General features: G+C 41.6%; 1 protein-coding gene across 2 annotated transcripts in view; it reads left to right on the forward strand.

Annotated features, from left to right (window-relative positions):
* The window catches only part of ap3b2 (adaptor related protein complex 3 subunit beta 2), a 68,530-nt gene extending 42,241 nt beyond the window's left edge, over positions 1–26,289 (forward strand). The window contains exons 14-29 of one of the 2 annotated variants that reach the window (XM_030731329.1): positions 5,552–5,661; positions 5,861–6,037; positions 8,854–9,040; positions 9,584–9,702; positions 13,652–13,690; positions 14,392–14,506; positions 15,761–15,938; positions 16,185–16,350; positions 16,547–16,634; positions 17,222–17,331; positions 17,449–17,677; positions 18,484–18,568; positions 19,284–19,381; positions 20,000–20,020; positions 22,310–22,448; positions 23,339–26,289. In XM_030731329.1, coding sequence (XP_030587189.1) covers positions 5,552–5,661; positions 5,861–6,037; positions 8,854–9,040; positions 9,584–9,702; positions 13,652–13,690; positions 14,392–14,506; positions 15,761–15,938; positions 16,185–16,350; positions 16,547–16,634; positions 17,222–17,331; positions 17,449–17,677; positions 18,484–18,568; positions 19,284–19,381; positions 20,000–20,020; positions 22,310–22,448; positions 23,339–23,525 — 2,048 coding nt within the window. In that variant the 3' untranslated portion in view covers positions 23,526–26,289. The remainder of the gene's footprint in view (positions 1–5,551; positions 5,662–5,860; positions 6,038–8,853; positions 9,041–9,583; positions 9,703–13,651; positions 13,691–14,391; positions 14,507–15,760; positions 15,939–16,184; positions 16,351–16,546; positions 16,635–17,221; positions 17,332–17,448; positions 17,678–18,483; positions 18,569–19,283; positions 19,382–19,999; positions 20,021–22,309; positions 22,449–23,338) is intronic. The other variant, XM_030731330.1, reaches the window with a different exon arrangement.
* The last annotated feature ends 773 nt before the right edge of the window (positions 26,290–27,062 follow it).

Genomic DNA, 27,062 nt, shown 5'->3' on the forward strand with positions numbered 1-27,062 from the left:
TAGAACTCATTTTTTTCTTTAATAACACACCTTAGCATGCAGTAATATGACACGTTTCCAAACAACAATACATAGATTTTATTCAATGTTTTGATTGTGGCAGTGAAAACACATGTTGCTGTGCACTGAGACCATGAAGCCCACTTCTCTGAAGCAGCTTCTTCTTCTTCTTGGCATCAAAACAGAGGTGGGAGAAATCTACCAAAAGGAGAAAGAACATCTGAGGTGAAACCAGTCAGGACAAATGATTAAATTATATATAGTAGTTCAATACAGCCTCTCAGGTAGCTTTGTGCTGATTTCAGCTCACTGCTCCTGTCTGTGGACCCGTGGTTTTTATGTTTGTAACCACTTAACTTCCATTCATCTATTTAACTCAGGGAGGAGAAATGTCAGGTTGGTGCAGGCTGGTGAGTTTAGGAGGGAGGTGCGTTTGGTTCTCTGTTGTCATTATCTGAAAGATTTGGTTCACCCTGTGGCTGGGCTGTATCTGGGGTTATGTTGGACCTGTCACACTTAGCAAGTTTCCCAGGTTGGTCTTTATGGTTTAGAACTTCTAGCTCTGGAGCAGCATCTGTGGCTGTGTAGGGTCCTGTTGGTTTTTGCTGTTTCTCCAGATCTGCGTTGGAAATTAGGTTATTGATCTCAGTGCATTCCCAAACAGGCTGAACAAGGTTATATATCGTCACCCTCCTAAAAAAATGGTCAAAGACATTTTTAAAATTTTATTTTTGTCTAAATTAAATTTTCAACATTCGGTTCAGTTTTTTGTGTTTTCTGAAAAGCCTGAAAAAAATCAAGGGAGGGTGACGACATGTTTCATGGCTAAATAACATAACTGCTGCAGTCTGATAGTGACAGCAAGATCTGAAGCAGTGGGTGACGAGGAAGAGGAGGAATACAACAATTTGAAGAGATCCCTCAGTCTACAGTCAGCACAATGGCTACATTAGTGGCTGTTTGAGTTTCCTTCCATCTGCTGTGAACCTGAAGCACGGAGAACACAAAACATCTCTTCCAAATCTGGGATCTCAATTACAAATTTGTTCTTATTAAAGGTGAAATATGTGTTGTGACCTGGCTTTTTATACACCTGGCGACCCTGGGTCATCAGTGGTAACCCATCCCCACCCCCACACCCATCCCACACACATTCCGATCTACTGGCCCCGTGTACATAACAAAAGGTGGCCTAATGAGATGTAAACTGCCATTTGGAGGCGCTTGGTAGAAAAAGGAGTAGTGTGAAAATGCTGGTAGTTATAGTGGTCCAAGTTGTTCACCCACTCTACTCTAAGTCTCAGAGTGGGCTTGCTTTGTGGCCTGAACTTGAGTTCAAGCTTCTCCAAACTCCACTGGTGTTGCTCTGCAGTAGCTGGTCCTCCATCTTCTTTCTGTAGGTGTTTTTTCCATCCCTGATTTTCCTTCTGAGATCCTTCTGCACAGCTCTCAGCTCCTCCTTATTTCCTGATCTAAAGGTTCTCTTCTTCTCCTTCAGGAGAGCCTTTGTTTCAGAGCCACAGTTATGTATAACAAGTAATACTCAAGTGAATGTTAAACATGTATTAAAAGAAAAATGATTCAGCTCAGCTCACAAGAAACTGCTGGATACTATTCTGGAAATGCCTAATGAATACAAGGCCACTGTGAGCAATGACAAACCTTTAAACATGATAATCAAAAAGTACACATTAAGTATCATTGCTCACCTTTATTTATGAGAGTGTCACTTCTCAAAATGATTGCATGCTGTCAGCTCTCATGGGTGAAGTTTGGCTTTGAGGGTTGGAGAAGAAGCTTTCCAGCACCTTTGGATTTCCAATTCAGTTCTGAAAGAGCAAAGACACAAACTACAATGATGTATGAACTGGACATGTTTGATTGTTGCTGCAGCACAAAACAGGTTTATAAACTGAATCAGTAACAAAATTATGGTGTTGAAAGTAAGTAGCCTGATGATTCTAGATTAGTGACTCCAAAGCAGGCTGAGTCAAAACCTGAGATGGAGACTGGGTTTGTTTAAAGCTGAGGACAGTGAATCAGTCCCTGCTCACTGACAGGATTCCCAGAGTCTGGAAGCTTCTCCATGATGGGAATGTAATACACTGCAAGTTTCAGCTCATTCTCAGGTGCTGGCAGGTTTCATGGATCCTCGTGTTTGTCACAGAGGATTAAAGGCAGCCAGACTTTCAGTTTTATGTGTATAGTGCCAAATCACAACAGTCACCTCAAGGCTCTTTCCACAGAGGAGCTGAAGGCTCTGCATCCCATTCTACTCTTAAGTATCATAGGAACCACAAGTAAGCCAGCAGTCTGAAGTATAAACAGACTGCTCTTTGTTTAAATAGTGAATATAAGAAACTTGCAAATATAAGGTTGTTTACAGTGAATATAAAGAAATCACGGGAACCTCCCCAGCAGTCTAGGCCTATAGCAGCATAACTAAGAGAGGCTTCAGGGTCACCTGATCCAGCAACTGTGTTCAGACCAGTATCATTTTATTTTACATTGTGATAAGCCTGGGTCAGTTCAGTGCAGATTAAATGAAGCACTGTACTCGCAGATATTGAATATGGATGCACTGAAGCTCATCAGGATATTTATTTGGAATCTGTGGCTGAAAATAATCATTTTACTTAACTAGTAAGTCCAGAAGCTCATATTTCTGTCATAACATTGTTTAAATAGTGAACGCTTTCCTACGATATCCGCTAACATTTGCACAGAAAATTTAAGCTAGCGTCTCAAAGACGGCAAAACCCGCAATAATCTCTACAAATGCATCTCAGAGTTGGGATATCAGCGCTCTCTTACACCACATTAATCTAATTTCAAGTGCTTATTGAACTCACGGCCGTAATAATATCACTATATAAACGCTGTCCATTGAAATCCTCTTACCTGAACACTGCAGCATCCGCCGGAAGTCAGCGAGCATGGCTTCTGTAGTCCTTCTTCTGTAGTCCTTCGTCTGTAGTCCTTCTCTGTCAGTGATCCTCCGTTAGAACGATAACTACCTTCTCGACTGACTACGAGGTGCAGACGGCCCTTGCTGGCCCATATTTACAGGCCTGAAAACCGCTAATAAAGTCAGTAATTACCTGATAACACCCGAAGCGGGTGAACTAATGCAATTAGCTGGACAGCAACGGGAATACGCGTGACCATGGTTACGGCCGATGGGGTGATGGGTACTGTAGTTCATTTATTTATTCATCGTTGGTTCATGGATTTAACACAGAGGGAAAACGGCTTCAGACCACGGAACTCACAGAAAAAATTGGACACCGAATATAGCACTAACCATAAACACGTAAATATAAATTTAGACCTAAAAAGCCCCACAAATGTCATCGTTACAACCATAAGCAGCACCCCACATTAAATGAAACGAGGAGAAATTCATGTCAAAAGGAAAAGTGGCGGTTAAGGATCGCAATTAGAGGCATAATTCAGCTTCTGAGCTTCCAGTTCAAAAGAAAAGGGGGGAAAAAAGGGGGACAGGGGCAAAAAAAAAAACTATACTGCAGCTTAGAAGCCGTGCTCAGAGGCACGAACTTTATCCCACTGCATTTCAGGCAGGTTAGAAGTCGTGCCGAGTAACACGAAAAAAAGAGGGAATTCGTGTTCATGAGCCACGAATCAATAGATTAAATTTCGTGACTACTGCACGAACTGCCGTGAGACCGGGTTGGCTCAGCGCAGCACCGCTTCTTTTTTAACCTACTGTATTTATTTACTTATTTAGTTAAAAGATGAAGTGAAACAAAGGAATCTTTTGGTGATTCGCAATGGAAATGTGTGAAAGGTCATACTGACAAAAATTTTAGGCATCTATTTTAGGTTTTCAAAACTTGATACTTCACCAAAACTTTTTTGAATCACAGAACTCAACGTTTTTGTTAAGAAGGCGCCACCTTTTGGTGACAGTCTACAATTGAGGGAAAGGGGTGTGTTCATGCTGGAAAGTAGATACGCCCAGGAGAAGGAGGGGGACTTCCAGCCCGACGACAGCCGGACGTCGGCCAGCTGGGAGCTGGACTTCAGCTGGCCGACGTCTGGCTGGATGCGGCAACATTAGGTGGCTGCATCTGTATAAAAGCTCATTTCTCCTGCTCCCTTTGTTACAAGGGATCACCACAGCAGGTAGTGCCACGTCTCTTGATTTGGCAGTTTCACACCAGATTCCCTTCCTGACATGGCCTCGAAGACTGGAAGTGAACCAGCAACCTTTTATTTGCCAAGTAAAGGTGTTAACCACTACACTCTGCAGGCACCTACAGAGGCCAATAAATATATATATTTTTTTAAATGTAAAAAGGAAGCACATCAAAATCTTTAGAGTCAAGTTTCTAAGACCAAACATGTGGACGTACATTCATATGTTCTAGAAATGAGACTGAGATGATCTGAGCTTTGTCACAGCCATCAGAAGATGGGCACTCTGTGGTCATAAAGGATGGTAAGGTCAGTAATAATACTCATGTTAGCTGTGGCATTTAAATGATCCTCAGGGGGCGCCTGGGTGGCTTAGTGGGCGGCGCGGATTCGCGTCCCAGCTCGTCGCCAATTTGCCCGCATGTCTTCCCCTGTATCTTTCCTCCATTTCCTGTCTCTCTCCACTGTTGATAAAAGCCGCTGTGGCCAAAAATGCAAAAAAAAAAAAAGATCCTCAGGTGGTACTAAGTGGCCCAAAGTGTGCCAAGAAAATATCCCCCCACACTGTCACACCACCACCCATAGCCTGAACCGTTGATACAAGGTAGGACGGATCATGCTTTCATGTTGTTTACATCAAATTCTGACCCTGAATGTTGCAACAGAAATCGAGACTCATCAGACCAGGCAGCGTTTTTCCCCAATCTTTTATTGTCCAATTTTGATGAGCCTGTGTGAACTGTAGCCCCATTTTTCTGTTCTTAGCTGACAGGAGTGAAACTTGGTACTACTGTAGCCCTGCTTCAAGGTTTGATGTGTTGTGCATTCAGAGATTCTCTTCTGCACACCTGAGCGGTAATGAGTAGTTATTTGAGTTACTGTTGCCTTACTGTCATCTAGAAGCAGTCTGGCTATTCTCCTCTGATCTCTGGCATCAATGTGGCATTTTTGCTCAGAAAACTGCCGCTCACTGGATATTTTCTCTTTTTCGGACCATTCTCTGTAAACCCTAGAGATGGTTATGCAGGCAAATCCCAGTAAGTCAGCAGTTTCTGAAATATTCAGACCAGCCCGTTTGGCACCCACAACTATACCACATTCGAAGTCATTTACATCACCTTTCTTCCCCATTCTGATGCTCGGTTTGAACTTCAGCAGGTTGTCTTGACCATGTCTACGTGCCTAAATGCAGTGGGGTTGCTGCTATGTGACTGGCTAATTAGATACTTGCATTAACAAGCAGTTGAACAGGGGCACCTAATGAAGTGGCCAGTGGGTGTATTTCTACTGTGAATGAACTGATAAGCAAATCAACACTGAATATTTCATCCTCGTTGAGTAGGAGGTTTTGTGCTGTTTAAAAACATGTTTCTGATTTTGTCCTGTTGTGCAGAGTTGGTGGTTGCCGAGTCGGTGGTTGTTATCAAGAAGCTGCTGCAGATGCAGCCAGAGAAACACAGTGACATCATAAAGCACATGGCGAAACTGACAGACAACATCCAGGTGAGAGTCTCATTCATGACCTGTAGACAGTATCTTGTCTCACTGTCTTATCCAGTATTTATTATTATAAAGCAGGAGTCAACTAAGTGTCTTGGGTTCTTGAAAAACTGTTTAGATCAGCATTAAATCTGCTTTGATTTTTGCCAGTCACATCGCCATGTAGTACGAGTATTAGCGTGGTAACAACCTGTGTTCTCAGGTGCCGATGGCGCGGGCCAGTATCCTGTGGCTGATTGGAGAATACTGTGAGCATGTACCTAAGATCGCCCCAGATGTTCTGAGGAAGATGGCCAAGTCGTTCACTAACGAAGAGGACATCGTGAAGCTTCAAATCATCAATCTGGCAGCCAAGCTATATCTGACCAACTCCAAGCAGGTGGGAGTGGCATGTTTTTCTATTGCTAGTATTTAAGAAGATGGTAAAACTTAAACCTGTGAAATAAGTTATTTATATTATGTTGTATCTATAGTCCAGATCAAATCTTTAATTAAATTAGACTCACCCCTCACAGCAGCTGAGTGCAGCTGGGTGGATTCAGGATAGTCTGATGAATACACGGAGTCCTTTTTATCACATCAACAAGGCCTGGTGATTAAAATCATCATCATCAAAAAAAAAAAAAAAAAGTGGGACTACATCAAATATCTTTGGAGAATTTCAGAAGAGAACAGAGAGAGTTGTTGTTTTCAAAAATATCTTGCAGCATTGTGAATAAATGACTGAGGATGATTTTTGGCTTTCATTTAGTTTCTGTGAACAGGACTGCCGTCAGGTGACAGAGCACATTAAACACACCTCCGTGGCTTCTGCACATTCTTCTTCTTGCCTTCTCCAGTCTCACCTGGCACACCGTTGCCACCTGCACTTATTCACCGTTTAAATTTGCAGTCTGGAAATAAAGCTGGTCATGCTCTCACACAATTATTATACATCATTTCTTCAATATAAGTAATACAGTAATACATAATGCAGACCAAGTTTAAAAAAAACTCAAATGAATAAGCTACCCGTACAACTGCCTTGTTGTCATAATGCGCTGTGTGCCAGTGCAGGACTCACAAGACAAGACTGTCAAAGCAAAACTGAACACAAAGAACATGGGACAAGGGACTGTCAAAACAAAACAGGAAGCAACCACCAAGACACAAACGCTGACTTGACTCAACACTAGGAACAGAACACCCAAGAGACAAAGGACAATCACACAGAGGGACAAACAGACACTGGAACACAGAGACGCGGGGAAGACGAGAAAAAGGGAAGAGAAGAATGGGATACAATAACTATAACTAAAAGCAGAATTCAGAAAACTATAACAAACTCAGAATCTAACTGTAAGGAAACTGAGAAACACCAGGAGATACAACAAAAAGATATCCTCACAGAAAAGCTCACAAAACACTGGGCAACAGCTCAGGACCATGACACTTGTGACCAAAAGTGGTCGCCCAGAACTTGAAGGTGTTGCACGCTCAACCTCTGCAGCCAGTTGGTCACAGCAACTACTTGCAGTTGGTCCCAGATAACAAAAAAATTCACTCCAAAAGAATCAGTCACTTGCCTGCCACTGGTTTTTTATGGTTGCATGGAGGTTGCTGTTCTATTTTCACTGTACTGTGACTGAGGCCTAAACATCCACATTCCAACCATAAACATCTCCAGGTGAACCGTTATTTTAACAAAAGTCTGAATCCTCTTTTGTGCAAACCCTTTTGGCTTTTATGTCAGGTACACTTTCAGTATGGATCCTACCTACTCTTTTAAAATTATACCCCAGTTTACTGTCGTTATTAAGAAAATACACATACATTATATTGCCAAAAGCATTTGTCTGCCTTGACACACATATGAACTTGAGTGACATCCCATTCTTAATCCATAGGGTTTAATAGGATGTCAGCTCACCATTTGCAGTTAAAACAGCTTCAACTCTTCTGGGAAGGCTTTCCACAAGGTTTAGGAGTGTTTATGGGAATTTATACGCATTTGTGAGGTCAGACACTGATGTCGGATGAGAAGGCCTGGCTTGCAGTCTCCACGCTAATTCATGCTAAAGGTGTTCTTCCACACCAAACTCACTTATCCATGTCTTTATGGTCCTTGCTTTGTGTACTGGTGCGCACTCATGTCAGAACAGGAAGGGGCCATCCCCAAACTGTTCCCACAAAGTTGGGAACATGAAATTGTCCAAAATGTCTTGGTATGCTGAAGCATTAAGAGTTCCTTTCACTGGAACTGGAAGGGGCCGAGCCCAACTCCTGAAAAACACCCCCACACCAAACCCTCCCTCCACCGAACTTTACACTTGGCACAATGCAAGAAACAGGAAAAAAAATCCAGCAAAGACCTGACACAGGACTTTAAACCTGACACAGGCTGAGGTATGTCAAAGTACTCAAGAACTGGACTGAAAATCAGTGTTAGGTCTTACCTAATTCAGATCTGAAATTTTTAGTCTTAATAGTCTAAATGCACATAGGAGGTCAGTAGAGAGGTACAACACTACAGCCATCTGTGAAACACAGTGGAGGTTCTGTCATGATTTGGGGCTGCATGTCAGCCAGTGGTGTTGGAGATCTTCTCAAAACTGATGGAATTATGAATGCAGAAAAGGACCGTTAGAATTTGATCCACCATGCAATACCATCTAAATGTCAGATTGGCAACAACTTAACTTTTAGTGTAACAATGACTTCCAAACTCACTGCCAGTGCACTAAAATCATACTTGGATAGAAAAACACACAATGCAACATGGATTCATGTCATGTCAGTCATGGATTGGCCTCCCCAGAGCCTGGACGTCAGCATCACAGCAGTGTGGGATCATCTTGACAGAGAATGGAACAAAAAGCAGCCAACATCCAAAGAAGAGCTTTGAATGCTTTTCAGGAAGTCTGGAGAAAATAAAATAAATGTAGTAAAGTAAAAAGTGCAACATCATATCAGTACTAATCCAAGTCACTCAGTAGTGTAGTCCTATATGCGAGTAAATATGCAGTGCTTAGTTACTGTTCACCACAAATATACTATGTGCATTTGGGTCATCATATCAGATCCTCTTTGACCCTCTCAAACAGCTGTATACATTCATATACTGTACATACATAAATGCAGTAGATAAGGTTTTTTTTGTTTAATTTACTCTTCTGGCCTTCCACCTTCCTTTCACCCACCCCACCCCTCACCCAGACTAAACTGCTGACACAGTATGTTCTCAACTTGGCGAAATACGACCAGAACTACGACATCCGTGATAGGGCGCGCTTCATTCGCCAGCTCATCGTGCCCACCGAGAAGAGTGGAGCCCTCAGCAAGTATGCTAAAAAACTGTTCCTCGCCCTCAAACCTGCACCCGTCCTTGAGTCTCCTTTTAAAGGTACAGAAGCAAGTCAACAGTAAGTTTTGTTTTCTGATTTGTGAACTTGCATTGCAGCTGTTTGACGTTATAATGGCAGAAATGGTTTGAGCAGTGTCATTAGGGCTTAATTACCAGCAGTCATGAACAAGAATTAGACGGTCACAATTAACTAAACACACAAAATTAAGTCATAATTTTCCTGTTGTGAGAATACAGGGTGCTTAGGAGAGACCCTAGGCAAAAACAGGTGACTGAAAGAAAGAAGTTACTGACTGTTTTGGCCTACACGAACAACAGGTGCAACTGCAGCAGTGGCTCTAAATCTGCATCACATATAACGCGTCCTCCTCAGGGTCTTAACTCAGTCAAATATGAACAGAATTGAGAAACTTGTTTTTATTTATTTATTTTTTTATTTTTGAATCATCATTTAGAATCATTGTGATTGTGTCATCTTAATGTAAGAGTGACAAACTGCCTTTTCTGTTGCACTTACTTCTGTGTGTCCTTGCAGATTTGCATCCTGAATTTTTTTTTCCCTTGCCCTTCTTCTTTTTGCAGATCGAGACCACTTCCAGTTGGGTTCATTGTCCCACCTGCTGAATGCCAAGGCTGGGGGCTACCAGGAGTTGCCCGATTGGCCTGAAGCTGCCCCTGATCCCTCCGTGCGCAACGTGGAGGTGAAGGAGTCTGTGCGTGCAGTGGGAACAGTAACACACAGAGACACAGGGGCCCTCTGGGGGCCCCAAAAGATGGAGGGGAGCGAGGGTTGCTCCTTCCCCAGAGCAGTGCCTCAGAGGGGTTGGACAGAGTCACCAGAGCTTTACACTAACTCCAATATAACATTGATTCCTCTTTCACTGGTCATCATTCATTTGCTTACAGCTCATTAGCATTAACAGCTCATCCTTTTTGGTCTCCATCTACTTCCAAATGGATGCTGCTTAACAACTTCCCCATCCATGGAGGAGAATGAGTCACAAAGGAGAAAAGAGGATTATTTTCATATTAATAAGAGAAAATCTTAAATGGAAAGCATCTAATTTGAGAGCACCAGTCATTATAGAAACAGTCAGTGGTATGAAGCTCCTCTTGTCCTCTCTGCTGCACTTGCTTCTGTTCAGCAGCAGCTCACCCACCCCATCCAGATGTTTCCTCACAGCTGTTTGAGCCAATAGCACATGTGATAGAGAAGAGAACAGATTTAACAGCAGCAGGCTGACACCTGCAGTAATAGCAGTGCTAATGTTCAGTCAGTACTTGATACGAAGGATCTCGTTTTTAATTTGTTCAAAGCAAATTATCAAATAGAAACACATCGTCCCAACTCTCCAAAGCCTCCTCTTCTTCTCCATCCCATTCACTCCATGTGCCATCGGTTCATGAGTACCAATGTGCTTTAAACGAAGATATGAAATCAAAACTTGAGTGTTTTCACTGCTCCATCAAAACTTTATGTGTCAGTAGTGACCTCAAGACTTGATTTTTGCAGTGAGATGTGTTTTGTTACAATAATGCTGCTTTTTAACTCACAGTGCAATAATCCATGTCATGTCTCTTTATGTGTGATGCACATTTCAGTGCGAGTGCTACAGGTGCCTTTCGTGTTCGTCCATTTAATGTTGACTTAACTTGACAAAGAGTTTTGAACACTTTAGCCAGCTAAACGCGTCGCATCACTGAGCAGAGCAGATCTTGGCTTCCCTTACAGAGATCAGAAACTGATTTGAGATAGTCGATCTTTCACAGTAAACATCACAACAGTGATTTGGCACTGCACCAAAAACTTCCTTTCGATTGCTTTGGTCGCCAGCAGATTGCTGCGGTTGCCCGTAGTTTGCATGGAAGATGCCAATTTATCTGCAGACATTTGGCAACTACTCACGGAGCAGTAGTCAAACTTGAAACAGAGACTGTTTGCCTTCAAAGTAAAAATTACACTTTTTTGAAATGTGTTGGTCGCAGCAGTAAGGCACTATTTTTACTCTAAAGGCAAATGCTTTACTTTTCCATTCTATGTCATATTTTCACAGTTTCGCTACTGCTCGGCTAGAATTTTCTCCCTCTGTATAATCTGGGAATCTCTGAGCCTCTGCACTGATATGTCAAACTGGCACAATCGTACACTTGTGTCTTTAGCCCAGTCGCGCGGGCCGCGGCACCTGCACGAGGTTACCAAAACCGAGAGGTGCACAACCAGCTGAAACAATACCAAAGCGCACATTGCGGCGGTACATGTGACATCACATTTGGTGTGCGTTGCCATTTGTGAGGGCAGGAATGACGGGTGCAGCGTGCCCATAGCTTGTCTTTGCTTCAAAGTTTAATTAATTATAAAAGATTTTCTTTGCACTTTGTATAATCTAGATTTTTAGACACATATTGTGTAAAGTATATGTGACATTTATTAGTGTACAAATGTAAAAAGCAATATTATAATAAAGCAGTTATCAGGAAAACTACAAAAAAAAAAAGGTCAGGATCAAAAGGTTACTAGAGTGAGTTATGAGCCAATTATGTTACATGAAGACATGAATACAGGAATGAATCCTCTGAAGCCTCCCTGACACCATCTCCCTCTGCACACATACACCTCCACAGACAGAGGAGGTCATAACCACCGGAGAGGGGCGGATCGGCTTACTAGGAGACTGGCGAGAGGTGCCCCTCCCTATGAGTTTGGGAATGCAGTGGTGTTTGCTTTGATGACTGCCCTCTCTGTCTCTTTCCCTGACTGCCGTTTAACGTGTAAACTGCTAATGCTGGCATTAATGCGGAAAGTTAATGTGACTTCATAGAAATAAGTCCTCAGTCAGTAAATAGGAGGTGAGGATAAATCTCCCTACTATACATGTCTTGTATGGACAGAGATCAACTTTAAGGGATCCAGATAAATTCCATTTCCCCTTAAATTAGTTAGAAATTTCAACTAAAGCTTTCAAAAAAAGACCTGAAAGCTGAGTTTAAAAGTTTGTTCTTGATCTCGGAAACAGATCGAGGTTTACTTCATCGCAGAGCTCGTTGATTTTAGCCCTATTCCACTGTCTTCATCAGCAGTTGATGTTTTGCTTTCAGTTTTGGGACTTCTCTTACATGTTGGCTAAAAAAATTAAAATTGACAGTGAGCTTCATAAGAGATCATATTTGTATCCTTAAAGCTCTCCTCTGTTTTTTCTGTGAAGCTTCCAGGTACATGTTTTCCTAGCTGGATTCTCCAAACTCTCGTTGCTTGTTCCCACCTGATAAGTCATGAGATCGTTAGTCCAAAGACCGCGCTAAAAGCACAACTTGTTCGGCTTAGTTTGTAAAGGTAATTTAGTGGTAGGAGTAATATTAAAGCACCTGCAAGAACTGGAAAAGATTAATATTAGGCTGGAAAGGTATATCATCAGAGCTGTAATGTGATAAAAATGAGAAGTTAATGGTCTGACACAAAGTTATTCATTCTAAAATACTTTTTTCAGGTATTACTTTAGAAAGCAGAGGTGCCAGCACTGAGCGCCTGGGTAGTTCTGCCAACACTTGATCAGAGTTTTCCTGGCTTAGAGATGACCTTTTTTTTTTTCCTTCTTTGAAACAAATTGGTGCATTTTTCTGTTATTTATGACAATTTGATAAACAGTAATGACTATTCATTAACTGCAACTCAAATTAACAAAGCTGGTTAAAAAATGTATTTTATTATAATAGTGGAAGGGTGTTTCCATATGGAGGTGGATAAAACCTCTTTGGATGGTTTATAAAAAAAACAGCGATGACCATCTGATGAGCAGAATGTTAATTTACATTTGTCACTAATGGAAAAATAAACATTCAAGAAAATGTATGCGTGCCACACAACTTTATACTAGTAAGGAACAGAGCTGTTCATTTCATTGTTTTCTTTCACTCGGTTAAACTTGTTATCGAAGCCAACATAGAACAGAAGTCCTGTGAGAGTCACAAACGGTACAAAACTTGAACATCTGCAGTCTTACAGCCGAGCAGATTTCATGAGCTGATGATGAAGACGAGCCACGTGACAGAAGCCGCTGACAGGGACTGTTTCCTGCTGTGCACCTGTGTTTGGTTTTTCAGGAAATTTGTGACCCGGTTTCTGAATGTGTCACAAATGTTGGTGTGTGATTATTTTTTTTTGTTTTGATTGAAGTCATTTATTCTCAGATTTCTGCCTCTGTCCCTCTGCTGCTCCACCCGTGCCGTTCTTCATCTAATCCATGCTAGCATACCATACTTTGTTGCCGGTGAAGACTTAAATGCATTTTCATGTATTTTTTGATGTATTTAGTGAATAGTGAATGCTAATGTTGACTTTTAATTTCTATAGTATGAGTATGTATCAAAGTATATACAGTAGTTATATTGGAGTATGTTGCTTTTTTTACCTGTAGAAATTTTCCTTGAATTACTTTGACCAAATATTGTGTTTAAAAGTTATCCTGTAATGAAATTTAGGATTATTTATTGTCTCTGTGATATCCAAAACTGTTCTCACACATTCGTATTTTTAGCCCTAGAAACCTTCGTGTGCCTGTTTCTCTTGCTTTCCTGACTTTTGTCTAAAAAAACAAACCCTTTTCCTTCTTTTTTCCTCATCTCCATCCCAATCTTTTTTTCTACGTCTGCCAGGTTTTTACGCTGCTTGAAAGAGTCACAACATTAACAAGTGTGAGTCAGTTAGCGGCAAACAGCCACACGTTCTTGAGCCTCCACCCATATAGTCGCAAAAACCCAAGTGCTTTTTAATTAACGCCCCCGCATATAAGTAGTTGCTGTTCTGTGCTTAGCTCAGCCAAAGCTACCTGAAACACAGCACCCCGTTCCTCAGTCTCTCCCATTAAAGAAGTGATTCTTTTAGCAGGAAGGGTGGTCCACGGGCACGTCAAGCAGCATTAGACTCCTTGTGGGTATTAAGTGGGGTTGAGATGTCCATGCTCATTAGCAGATGGCTCCGGTTAATGAGTTTGGTCACAGAAAAAGCAGATGGCCTTTTTTTTTTCTAAGTGTGGGAGGATAGTTACTGCTCCTCAAAGATATCACTTCTCTTAATGGAACTGCTCCCTTTATTACAAGAAAACCATTTCTGCAACTGGTCATGAAGGCAACACCTGGCGCTAACATCTCTTTGTGTAAAAACAGAAATGAAAAGCACACTCCATCAAAGCATTGGTGTGAATCTGTTCCCTGACTGTCAGATCTAAAAGCAGATCTGCAGCAGCGATGGCTGGCTTCTTTTGGCTGCATCACGCCCAGGCAGAGGCACTCATGGCCATGCTATCTGCCCACGTTTCTGCTTCTGTCTGATGGTTTTCTCTGAAGCAGAGCTGGAGGCTTACTGTTTGTACTCTGCTTTTTTTTTTAAATTCCAGGTGCCTGAATGGACCAAGTGTAGTAGCCGCGAGAAGAGGAAGGAGAAGAAAGTGGAAAAACCGTTCTACTCCGACTCAGAGGGAGAGTCTGGTCCCACAGAGTCTGCTGACAGTGGTAACTTTAGGCTGCTGGTCCTGGTGTACCGAATGAGTAGCGCTCACATAAGGCTGCCATTATTTGAGATTTGTCTTACTGACAAATTCTATAAAAATCTAAACAAATGAGATCCATCTATTAGTGCTTTCTTTCATGACCTGGCTGTGGCACTCGGCTCCTACAGCCTATATGTATAAATCTTTAAAATTGGTCATAAATATGTTTTTAAAAGTGCCACTGATGCCCTAGAAACTCAAACGGGAATAAAGATATTTATTGAAGGGTTGATAGTTACAAGCTGATGTGCAGTGATTTTTTTCCCAGTGAATTCATGCGGATGTGATAATGAGGATGAGGAGAAAGACAGCCAAATTTGTAATCTGTGTGAGGAAGTGGCTGCTCTTTCTGCAGAGGAGCTTGTGTGGATAGAGACTCAAAGGCAACAGTGGTGGGATTGTGACATAACTGGAGCAGATTTAGTACAAAAATTCAGGATGTCAAGGGCTGCTTTTACCCTCCATATTCCTACAACGTCTCAACAAGACTGTGGTAAAAAAGAGGCTTAGGTCACGTGAATGCAGTAAAAGTCACATCAGCTCTGTTCAGATTGAGGTGCCATTGCAAACCAGTCAACCCAGTATCTAAAGGCCACATATGGTCTTCTATGAGATATTGTGTTGTTCATACTGGACCTCATTCACAAACAGTGCGTGAATCTGTGTAGGTGTGAATGTTTTCACTCACAGATCTGTTTTTCATCAACATTTGCTCACCTGAATTGCTCTGTGAGCACATTCAGCATGCAGAATGCAGACAAGCACACCTGTCTGTTTATAATGATTCAGTTTTGCTAACACAGGCATGGTGCTGTGAAGAAAATTGCCTGGTGCAAGAAGCTGATAGTAAATTTGCATGTCCGCTTATTAGCTCGCCCACTGATAGGTGGAGAGGTTATATTTTCGGTCGTGGTTGTCTGTTAGCGGGATAACTCGGAAAATTTCTGGAGTTGTTGTTGGTGGTACAAGGAACTGTTGATTAAATTTGAATAAAAATTTTAAAAAAATTTGATCTCCTCACTGGTCACAAAGGTTTGATGATCTTGACTCTTTTTAATGCAAAAATAGTTTAAAACATAACTGTCTCACTTGGTTCCAGCTGTTGCTTCAGGAGATACGGTGTAAAACATGAGCACGAGCAGCCTTTAGATCGTACTTACGCTGTGTCGCCTAACTAACCCGCTCTCCCTCTGACCTTTGACCTTTTCCTCCTCAGAGTCAGACTCTGCCAGTGCCTCAGAAAGCAGCAGTGGCAGCGAGGAGAGTGGGTCGGGATCAGAGAGCGAAGAGAGTAAGGAAGGCTCAGAGTCAGAGGAAGAAGAGGAGGAAGAAGAGGAGAAGGAGAAGAAGAAGAAAAAGAAAGAACTAAAGAAGCCAGTGCAAGAAAGTGAAAGGTAGCCTGTGCTTCTCAGTGTTTAAACCTTAAAAAAAAATGAATGCAATCAGTCTTTAATTTTAAAATGCTTTAAATGCACACCTTAAGTACAGTTTGTAGTTACGTCTGATCACCTCTGGGAGTCCTTGTGTTTAGGCCATGTCAGTTGTATTTGATAGACTAGGTAGATTTTCCTCTCTGTACACACTTTAGGATTGCTGGTTGTAGAAAATAAATTCTGGTGGTAACTTGGACCTTTTTTCAGTGAGCAGAGCAGCGAAGAGGAAGATAGGAAGCATCAGAGGAAGAGTAAACAGCGCAAGAGCGAGTCAGAGTCTGAATCTGACGAAGATGAGGAGAGCGAGTCGGAGAGCAGCCAGTCAGAGTCTGAAGACTCTGAGTCAGAGGCAGAAGTCAAGAAGAAAAAAAAGGTGCGGATAATTTGTCCTCATTAAAAAACAAAACAACGGGTTAACTACAGAAGAAAAGACCACCTGGAACATAAGAAGCCATTAAAATTCTTATGACCTTAACATTTATTTAACAAGAGCGTGCAGTTGTGCCCTATTTCCATTCTGTAGTATGAATGGCATCTATTCAAGGCAGTTTTCTTTGTTCTCATTCCAGGCAGCCGAATCTAAATCTCCTCCCAAACCTGTCAAGAAAGAGAGTAAGAAAGAAAAGAAAGAAATGTCTCTGCTCGACCTTGATGACTGTAAGTTTTTCTTTTCATTTTTGTAACTTCTCCGAAAATCGAAACGTAATGACACTGTTTTTAGGAAGGCAAATGAAGGAGATTTAGTGATTATTTCTAACATCACAGAACCAGTTGGTGTAATTGACTTAAACCTGAGGAAGCTCTTTTTTGCAAATGAGGATCCAGAAGAACCATTGTTTCTTCTACCACTGATCTGGGTTCTGGTAGTGGGGTCAGCGGTCTAAGCTGAGATGCCTAGACCTCCCTCTTCCTAGAACCCTCTCCATCTCTTATTGGGGGGTTTCTAATTCTTTGGGTCACTACCCACAGCATAGGAAGGGTAGGAACGTCGATCATCCATTAAATCGACAGCTCACCTTCATGCTCGGCTCTCCCCCTACAACAGACCAGTACACTGCAGATGCTGTCCAACCTGCTGCTCTTCCCTCATTCATGAACAATCCCCCAATCAGACCTAGAGATGCTAATTCACTTCTAAACCACTTTGCACTCTACTGTAATGATGCCCCCCCCCCAAAAAAAAAAAAAAAAAATCTGGGTGACTACAGGGATTCTCTAAGTCTCTTGTTCGTTTGTTTTCCCAGTTGAACCTGCTCCCTCACCGCAAGTCACACCTGTCAACACCTTCCTGTCCAACAGCCTTGTGACCGACCTGGAGGGGCTGTCTTTGTCTGACTCTGTTCTCTCCCCAGCAGTAAGTGGTCCACATTGTTTGCATCTTATTCTCTCATAGTGAAGCAATGAAATAGGAAAAAACAAACAAAAAAAAAACACCTCAAGCACATGACAAACTGAAGGGATCTTTTTACAGACCATTGCTCCCTCCAGTGCGCTGAAGAGCTACGAGCTGCTGCACCGGATCACGGGTGAGGGTCTGTCGGTGGAGTACTGCTTCAGCCGGCAGCCTTTCAGTCCCGACGCGAACATGGTGGCGGTGCAGATGCAGTTCACCAACAGCGCCACTTCTGATACTAAGAACCTGCACATAGAGGACGTGAGGCTCCAGTCTGGGATGAGGGTCAAGGAGTTCCCAGAGATTGGTGAGTGAGAGAGCCAATGTGTATATGTATGTACATATACAGGAGCCCACAACCCTGCTGGCAGTCCCTAGAAGGTGCACTGTTCATTACACCTGATCAGACAGGAAGTACCTGTTGCAGTTCCCAGTGGTTATTGTTCTCACTGTTTTCCCGGAGACTGAAACCATCTTTTTGGGAGTATAATTTTACAATCAGCTTCAAGAAAAATTGTCAATCAGATGTTGAATTTTTGTGACTATACAGTGAGAAATTATTATTTCACGGTGTTTCCAGACAAGTACAAGGACATATTTTTTTCTGTATTTTAGGATTAGTCCATAGACTACATTTTAAAAATGTCTCCCACCGGTTCTTCTCTTTAAGCCAGTCTCAAGTGGCCATTAGAGGAAGTGCAGTTCGTCACCCTTTAGAATTTATTTTAATGTGTTATGTAAGCCCAGGTGAAGGCAGAATAAATGCACTATAGAGGGAGGGATAATGAGATACATGTCATGTAAATCAGGATACTAAAATGAAAGGAAACACGACTGCAGGAAATGGAGAGGAAAAACAGGAAATAAGAAAAAGCATGACCCAGACCTGTTGAGGGGACAGTAAAGTGACTGAAAACACAAAATCTGTTTTTAACATGAGGACATCTCAAATGTTTCAGTATGAACTTCACATCCTAATCTTGTTCTCTAGATATGGAAATCTTTCCTAGAATTAGTATCTAATATAAAACACTGACTCGCATAACCAATAACACGTGACACAGTTGAATCTCCAAAGAACACTGAAGGCTTTTTCTCCCTCCATGTCTTCAGAGCTACTTCCTGCAGGTGAGACGGCCACAGCTGTGATGGGCATCGATTTCTGTGACTCAACACAAGCGGCAAACTTCCAGCTGTGGTGAGATGGACTCTGGGTTGTAGAGGGTAGACAAAAAAAGGGTAGTCCAGAAAAAATACACACATACACACACACACACACACACACACACACACACACACACACATATATATATATATATATATATATATATATATATATATATATATATATATATATATATATATATATTCATCTCTGAAGAATATATATATTCTGCTATTCATCTGTAGTGAGTGTATAAAAAATACACAGAGCTGTTTGTTCTACAGCAGCCACCGTAGCTAGGATTATACACTTGAGTTGGGAGGCATTAAAAAAAACGAATTTAGCAATCTACTGACATCTAGTGGTGAGATTTTACACTCTGTAACTCTGAGATTACCATCCGTTTTTTAATTTTACACGATTATACCAAATTTTAAGAGAGATTGGACCTACCAGTGACAGACTGGTAGTGATTCAGGTTTCCACTTGCTTTGTAACAACCTTGGATTTGATAGTTCCAGCCTTTGAAAGTATGGATTAATTGTGTTCACTGAGTAATTTCAGTCTTTTGCGGTTTTGCATAAGACATTTGATGACACCTGCAGGAGCTTTGAGAAATACCGATGGAGATTTTTCAATTTCCTGTTGTTTTGAAATTGTGAAGCAGTAAAGTTTTGAACAAAATAAAATTAGAAATGCCCATGCCCTGTTTGGCAACAAAACAAAAATACTACTATTTCTTTTTCAGCACTCACACCAGGAAATTCTTTGTGTCGATCCAGCCGCCGGTTGGGGAGCTGATGAGGCCCATCTTCCTGACAGAGAACGAGTTTAAAAAGGAGCAAGGTGAGTCATAATAGGCCATGAAATAAGTCTAATGTCCTGTAGTTCCCGTGTTGATAGAGGTCAAAAAGGTAGCGCTTACACGAAGCTTCAGGAAACAGTTGACATGATGAAGGCCACTAGGCTTGTGTTAATGTTATGTTTGACTCGATCTGACGAGCCATAACCTTTGAACAGTCAGTCAAGTGAAAATTCCTGTTGATCAAAGACGTTGTGATCTGCACCTTGATCTTTAACAGTCACCCAGAGAGGAAAGCACGACTCACCCGTGAATAATGCCCGTAAAGCGCACAGATGATGAAATTAGGACCTTTTGATTAGAAAATATATTTCACCTCTCAAAGTGTGTTTTTCTTTTCTAACACTGCAAGCAAGTCATTTGTCACATGCAGTAAACATCACAGTGACTGCCTGATGTTTCTGAGTCTCCACCTCATACTTTCTCCAGAGCAGGAAACTGTTTTTGTCTACCAGCTACTTTAAAGGTTTGTGGTGGAAGGTGGATGCTAGAGCAGCTACAGACAGCAGTTAGCAGCATGTTTGAGCTCTAACAAGCCCACAGTGACTCTTTAAACATGTGTCATATCCACGGTTCCTCCCTCTCCATACTCTCCCCAATAGAGAAGCTATTACAGAATCTAGGTAAGTTGGCTTTAATAGATTTGTTGTTCCCAGCTGTCTGTGTGCCACCTGCCTTATAGCCAGCCTCAACCTCACACAGACACCTCCCACCCACCCACCCTCCACCTCCCCACCCCCCCACCCCCCCTCCTTCTCCTCCAACACCTTTTGCTGACTCCCCCCCCTCCCCTCTTGCCTGGGTAATCAACACTTAACTGCATCTCCAGGTCTGTAGCTTCAGACACCTGCAAACCTGCCACTCACACTCTGCTGCTCCACCAGGAATGACTGGAAATGCTCATCCACTGATCCTCATTCATTCTTCCACATAACATCTGGCTCACATCAGCACTCAATCACATGCTTTCTGATAACCACCGACCACGCCGGGAGTTTGAAGTGTTGGCCTGTCTGTAGTGCATTGGTCTAATCAGCACTGATTTTGTTTTGCAGGTCAAAAGAGGTCTTGACATCTAAGTTAAAACCGGGTTATATTCATTTAAGGGTTATGTTTCAATGTGCAAGGCAGGAACATTTCATGCATGATTCATTTTGAGGTGCAGTTTTTAATCAGCTGATAATTCATTTAAGTTCAGTTTTGACTTTGGCCCCTTTCAAACGAAGTTTAAACCCCCTTTTATCCAAAAGACCTCAGGAACTAATCTCAGCACCTTAACTGGGAACTTAGTAAGTTAAGTATTTCTTAGTGTTTTGTATAGCTCTGAAGGAACACAATGATTAAAAGAAAATGGAAAATGGCATCATCTGTATTTACTGTTAGAGCTGTGTTTCACCAGTCAGCCCTGTAAACCTTGCACCAAGGAAAAAGATGGTCATTTCCACAGCAGGAACCTTTGTGTATGTGCCAGCTATTGTTACTACCCTGTAGGACCCCTTTAAAGGAACAGTTTGTAAATTCAAATGTTAAATAATGGTGTTACAACCTTTCAAAATTAACCAAACTTATCAACGTAATCTGAAGAAACAAGAGATACCAAAAACATGTCCTACTCTCCTGTAATACCAGTTTGTGCCACAAGATGGTGTAAGTCTGTGTAACCTTTCTTAAACGTGCAAGTCAGTAAGAAGGCATTCTTATTTACAATGGGAGTCTGTAGTAGTCAATATAAATTCAGCTTTTAAAACTAAAGATCAAGTTTTCAGAACCTCGGGAAATAAGCCAGAATTACCTAAAGTCTGGAGAGCTGCACACATCCAAAAACATTTCATCACACCCACTGGTGAAACAGTGCCCCCTGGTGGTAGGTTTAATTTAAAATGGAGTTATTTTCACAGCAAAATAAAAGTACCTACACAAGTTCACTCTACATTGCCTCTAACCTGAGCTCTTGCAGTGGAAAGGCTCCTAATGCCGGCTTAGTTGCTAAATTCCCCAAAAGGTTTCTCATCCTCATCAAGGGAAAATGGATGCAATGGAAACACACTGTAGGTTTGAGCAAAAATGTGAATAATTTTTTCTGTGGGACCGATAATAATATTATGTGCAGTATTTGTTTCCTGTTTTGTTTTTTTGTGATCCCTCACAGTTATCGCACAACCTCTTAGTGAGGAGCTATTTTATTACATTTGTGAAAATAAAAAAGAGATCAAAATGAAGCTAGGAAATGTTTGCAATCATTCATGAGCTAAATGGCAGATTTCCTGTTAATGGACTTATTATTGCATTAATTTTAGAACTTTTTACATCAAAGCAATATTCTACTGCTACTGAATAACTGTTTTAACCTGGACATCCAGATGTCTTTTGACCAGCAAATCACCAAACACTTGCTCTCTGCAAGCTGTCCTCTTACAGCTGAGTATTAATATTGAAAACCTCTGGTTCAGAATTTCTGTCCTTGGAAATACGCTGAAAAATGATGACGCAAGTTTATTATTAGTAAACAAATTTGCTTCTTCTGTGCTGTGAATTCACTAAGAAAATTGAGTCACTCCACTCCTGTGTTCAGTGGGAAGCATGAGTACATTCCCGCGCTAAGTTTTAGTAGCATTTATAGTTATTGATGTATTGAATACTGCATCAGTCCCTCAGAGGACTTTAGCAGATGTTTGTGGTGATGCAGAAATCACTGTACTGTACAGTATGTGTATATAATACTGTCTGAAGTTGGCACACACCCTGAAAAAGAATGGATTTTATTGTATAGAAAAAACTGCAGTGTTTTGGTCTACACACTGATTTTATTACTGTACATGTTTCTGTGATACTATTAACTGCTTTGCTTGTTTTGCTGCTGGAAGGGAGAGTTTTCCTGTCTGACCAGTTCTCTGCTCACACAACCTCCACAGGTCAGCTGATGGGCATGAATGAGATCACAGAGAAGCTAACGTTGGACGTCAAGTGCCGAAACGAACATGCCATCGTCCAGAGAGTGACCACCGCTGCCAACCTCAGCAGAGTGCCGTGTGGCTCAGATAAAGAGTGCAGGTTAGAAAAATCACTCCCAAGCAGACGCCTCCAGTATCTGAGCCACTGTTTAATGTTTGAAGCTGTGCTCTAGATGGTGTTTGTCTTCTGCCAGAAGGAGCGCAGACTCGTTTGGGAACAAGATGTGTCGATCTCTGCCAAGAATAGCAGATCTCAGCTTTAAAGTGCGACGTCACCCAGATTGCACAAACTTTTTTAAGATCCACTAAAGGAACAAAGTGTCGAGCAAAACATTAACTGTACTTCTTTGAGAGGCTTGTAAATTATAGCTCCGTCTTAAACAAAATAAATGATAAAGTACAGTATGCTGTCAGCTTATGATTGACAGTAAGCATGCAGTTTGCTGTCCGTCAGATCCATGCCTCCCCTGTCACATTTGGTTTCAAAAACCAAACAAACAGTTACTAACACTGATACACGAAGGCTAAAGGGGCATCCACACAGGAGGCAGTTTGCTTGATATACTAGCGAATATGGCTCAGGTTGCCTGCAATCCAACAGAGACTCAAAAAACGGAACAAAAACCTGAGACCGTGATGCTTAGCAAACAGTACAACAGTTATGCAAATCTGATCACATCAACCATTCAAGCATTTAAGAAGAAAAGGGTGTATGTGTATTTACAGTAAGTGGACTGGGGGATAGGATCTGAGGCAGTGCATGTGACATTTGTAAAACCCATGCTTTGTCCCACATTTTCTGATCACAGGATCACACAGTGACATACAACCTGAAACAACTATTCTAGAAAACTCAAAAAAAAACAAACATATTTTTGTACTTTATAGGTTAGATTTTTGTCTAAATCCTGCTGACTCACGTGATGTGTGTCCTTTCTTTATCCTGTGGCTTCATCTTTGCTTCTTGATCTTTTCCTGCTTTGACTTCAGTCCTCCTGTTCCTCCTCCTGATCGTCCTGTCCACAGGTTTGCCGGCAGGACGGTGACCAGCGGCAGCTTGGTGCTGGTCACTGTGGCGACCAAAGACGAAGGAGCCGCCCAGCTGACGGTCAACTGTGAGAAAATGGTGATCGGCACGATGCTGGTGAAAGACATCCTCCAGGCTCTGACGCAGTGACGCGAACCGGCTGTCCGGCTTTGAACTCTGCCCCCTCAACTTCAGCCATCTCTCACATACCATCTTGTCAGTGTAGCATCTCCCACAAGCTGTGTCGGTGAAGAAGCTTCCAAAAAGTTTTTCTTAAAGAGCCCCAAACTCTGAGAAATTACTCCCAGAAACGGTGAATGCCACACCTGGACCTGACTATTAAAATCGCTGGTGTTGGATCTATTAATGTTTTTACGTGACTATCCAAAAATACTAATTTCTTAACTTTTTTTTCCCTTCCCTTGAGGAGCTAATTGGATTTATTGAACTCAAATTTAAGTCACCTGCAGCCTTTTTTTTCCTTAATATAAAATACATTTTGCGTCATGGCTTTGGAAAGGAGTTTGCTCTGAAACGTTCAGCTGCAGTGGTCTTCATCAGTGGTCTTCCTCAGTGGAGGCAGTTGCTCATTTGTCACAGACAAAGACTGAATTAATACCGTCTGTCACCGTTTGTCAAAATCAGCCACAGCATCAATTAGGGGGAGAAAAAAGTCATCTGTGACATTCAAATACAGTATGTGGCTCCAGATTTTTCTCAGCTCTAATAAAAGCTGGAGTAGGGAACATTTTTTTTAAAAAGAAATCCATAATAACCTTCACGTAGTGTGAGAGCAACTCCTCTGCCTCCTCTTAGCTCTGTATTCAGACCTTACAAAGATTATGTGAGCAAAGCACCACAGAAAAGTGAGCATATGAAAGAAGTTCAGTAATGAGAGATCATCAGGAGAAATTGAACATGATTTCATTTATTAGCTATTTGGCGATTAGGCACTGAGGTCCCATCGAAGCAGAAGGGAATCCCAGCAGAGAGAGCAATTAGGGCAGGACCCCCTGGAGACACTGGTGGTGGTGGAGACTAAGATATGGAGGCTTGAAGGGAACTCTTGGGTGGTGAAAGGGAGGTGATGGGTTGCATGAATGAGTGTGAAAGGGAGAATGAAAGATGATCAGTGATATTTAAAGTACAGTGAGCAGAGGCTGATTGGGTCATGGAAGGCGGGCAGAAAGATGATTAGACTAGAATTGATGAAGTCATTGTGGGAAGGTGGGAGTGATGTAAATCTGACCACCAGAGACTTTAATTTCATTCTTACGTACATCAGGTAACTCCTAAACCATCTGCATGACAAGTGAGCAACGTAATCTGCTGAGGAAACAGCAGAGCTTCAGAGCTTTTTCTCAGAATTGAAGGAGGTCTTTCTGTGGTGTTAACATGAGGCTGTAAAGGCTATCAAACAATAATAAGATGTAGAAATTCTAGTTACATGAAATAGGTAAGAGATTTATTATTATTATCCCCTCAAAACAGGTGACACGGTCATGCAGTTAAGTCGTTACTTAAAGCCTGTGGCTAGCTGTCAAAGTGCACATGTTCATCAGAGTAAGCGGGGCATTGACAAAAGCTGAAAATGTATACATGCTGTTTTATTGCAACATGTAACAGAGTACTACTGTAAGGTGTGGTGTGTGTGTGTGTGTGTGTGTGTGTGTGTAGAGGTGATGACACTGAATAATCAGCCTAACAATATGAAGTAGCTCTGTTCATAATAAAGTTTAACACTTGACTTGAAATCATCGGCACAATAAATCATCAATGCTTAATGAAAGGTTTAATGAAAAATTGAAACAAATCTACTGAAAAATCACCAAATTCTTCACCTAATGATATTTTGATTAATGATTTATCTGCCAGTTATATTCTTAACTTTAGTCTGTTAAAACTAAAGCTTTAGTTAAGATTTAGTCTGTAGAAAACTAAGAGAACCTGGCAATAGTCACGTCTGATAAGCCAGTATTTTTGCCCAGTAAATGCATGCTAAAGCTTTTCTATGTAGGTTTGATAAGGTGGTTAGCTTAGGAGACTACAGTTTGTTTTTGTGCATAAAGGAAGTCGTATATTGATTAGAGAGCTTTAGAACCTTTTTCTAATTTTGTTAACTTGTGAGAGAGCAAAACCACCAGTTTCCCTTTCTTTGTGTTAAGCTAATGTGCTGCTAGCTGTAGCTGCAGAGCTAGCTTGCATAAATGAGACTTAACTGACTTTTGGCAAAACAGCAAAGACAAATATTCATTCAGAATCATATTTTCAGAAAACATACTCAGCTTATATTTACTAGTCCAGTAAATAACACAATGAAGCCAAAACATGACCCGTTTAGCTTTCCATAAAGTTGATTCAATATAGAAACATTTCTGTTTAAGTATGTGTTGAAGATGATGTGTATGATTTTCAAGTTAAGTGTTGCTTTCATCTCAGTGGTCAGGCTGGTTTCATGACTCTTAATTCAGTTTTATGTCCAAGGTCATATGACCTCTTTTTTTGTTTGTTTGTTATAATACCTCCATGTGTCCTGCAGCTGCATGTTTCTTAAATCTAAGAGTATGTGTGTATTTATTTTTACTGTTGGAAAATGTGACAGTAAACTCCCAAAGCTACAGCAGTAGTGAGCAGACTTTATTTTGGCCTTTATGTACCTGTTTCATTGTCTGTTGCTTCACCTTTCGCTCCAGCAGCCATGATGACAAAAGGAAAGAACAATAAAATTCTGCTTTTAAATGTAAACGTACGCCAGAATAGAGTCGGCTTCGTGGGAAATCTATTCTCCAAATCATACACAGAGCCATCTGGTTCGTGTGCTTTCAGCATATCCAAAGTACAGCTCGTCATACCCGTGTGTGGTTGTGAAATGTGGTCCTGAGCTATTACAAATTTATTTATTATACAAATAAAAGTACAGATACTGTGTTGTGTGTGTCGTCCGTTTTATCGTTTGTTGAACTTCCTAAAGCTGACCACAGACCGCTATCGTAACTGAAGGAAGTTTGCAAACCATTGGTTTCCCTAATTACATTTTACAGAGGTTCCCCAGTTTGTTTGTTTTTTTTTTTAAGCTGTCCTGTCTGGCAGCTTAAGCAAGCAAAATTATTGTCTGCATGCTCTGTTGTGCCAAACAGCCTTGCTGTGCCAAGAGGAGCTGTACTAACTTTATTTAGTTATAAATGGTATGGCCCAACTACATCAGAACTGACAGGCAGAAGTGTGGGGAGGTGTAATTGTGTGTCACCAACTGCTACATCTGTAATAAAATATAAAAGCAAACAAACAAAAAGAGGACAAAACAAAAACAACAACAAACAGCATCTGAAAGAGAAGCAGAGAACAGAAAACAAGCATATTATACTCTTATGATGCTCGTGTGTATGTTTGTCATTAAACGTACTTGGTAAGGAGGGTGAGAAGCCACAGCAATGACCCCCAGAGCCAGAGATAGACCCAGGAAACCCACCTGCCCGCAGCCCCCCATGAACACTAAGACCCGAGGCAACACATCTCGATGACAACCAAACGCCCAACCCAAGATTAGGAGGAGGGCGGCCTACAGGGGTCCCCGCAGCCAAAGGGCAAGGGCCCCAGAGAACCAACGATGACTGATATCCATCCCCGACACCCTAGTCAATCCGCATCCTAGGTTGAGTGCAGGAAACGGGTGTGAAAAGACCTGCC

The sequence above is a fragment of the Archocentrus centrarchus genome, chromosome 6 (genome assembly GCF_007364275.1).
Source record: "Archocentrus centrarchus isolate MPI-CPG fArcCen1 chromosome 6, fArcCen1, whole genome shotgun sequence".
Lineage (NCBI taxonomy): Eukaryota > Metazoa > Chordata > Actinopteri > Cichliformes > Cichlidae > Archocentrus > Archocentrus centrarchus.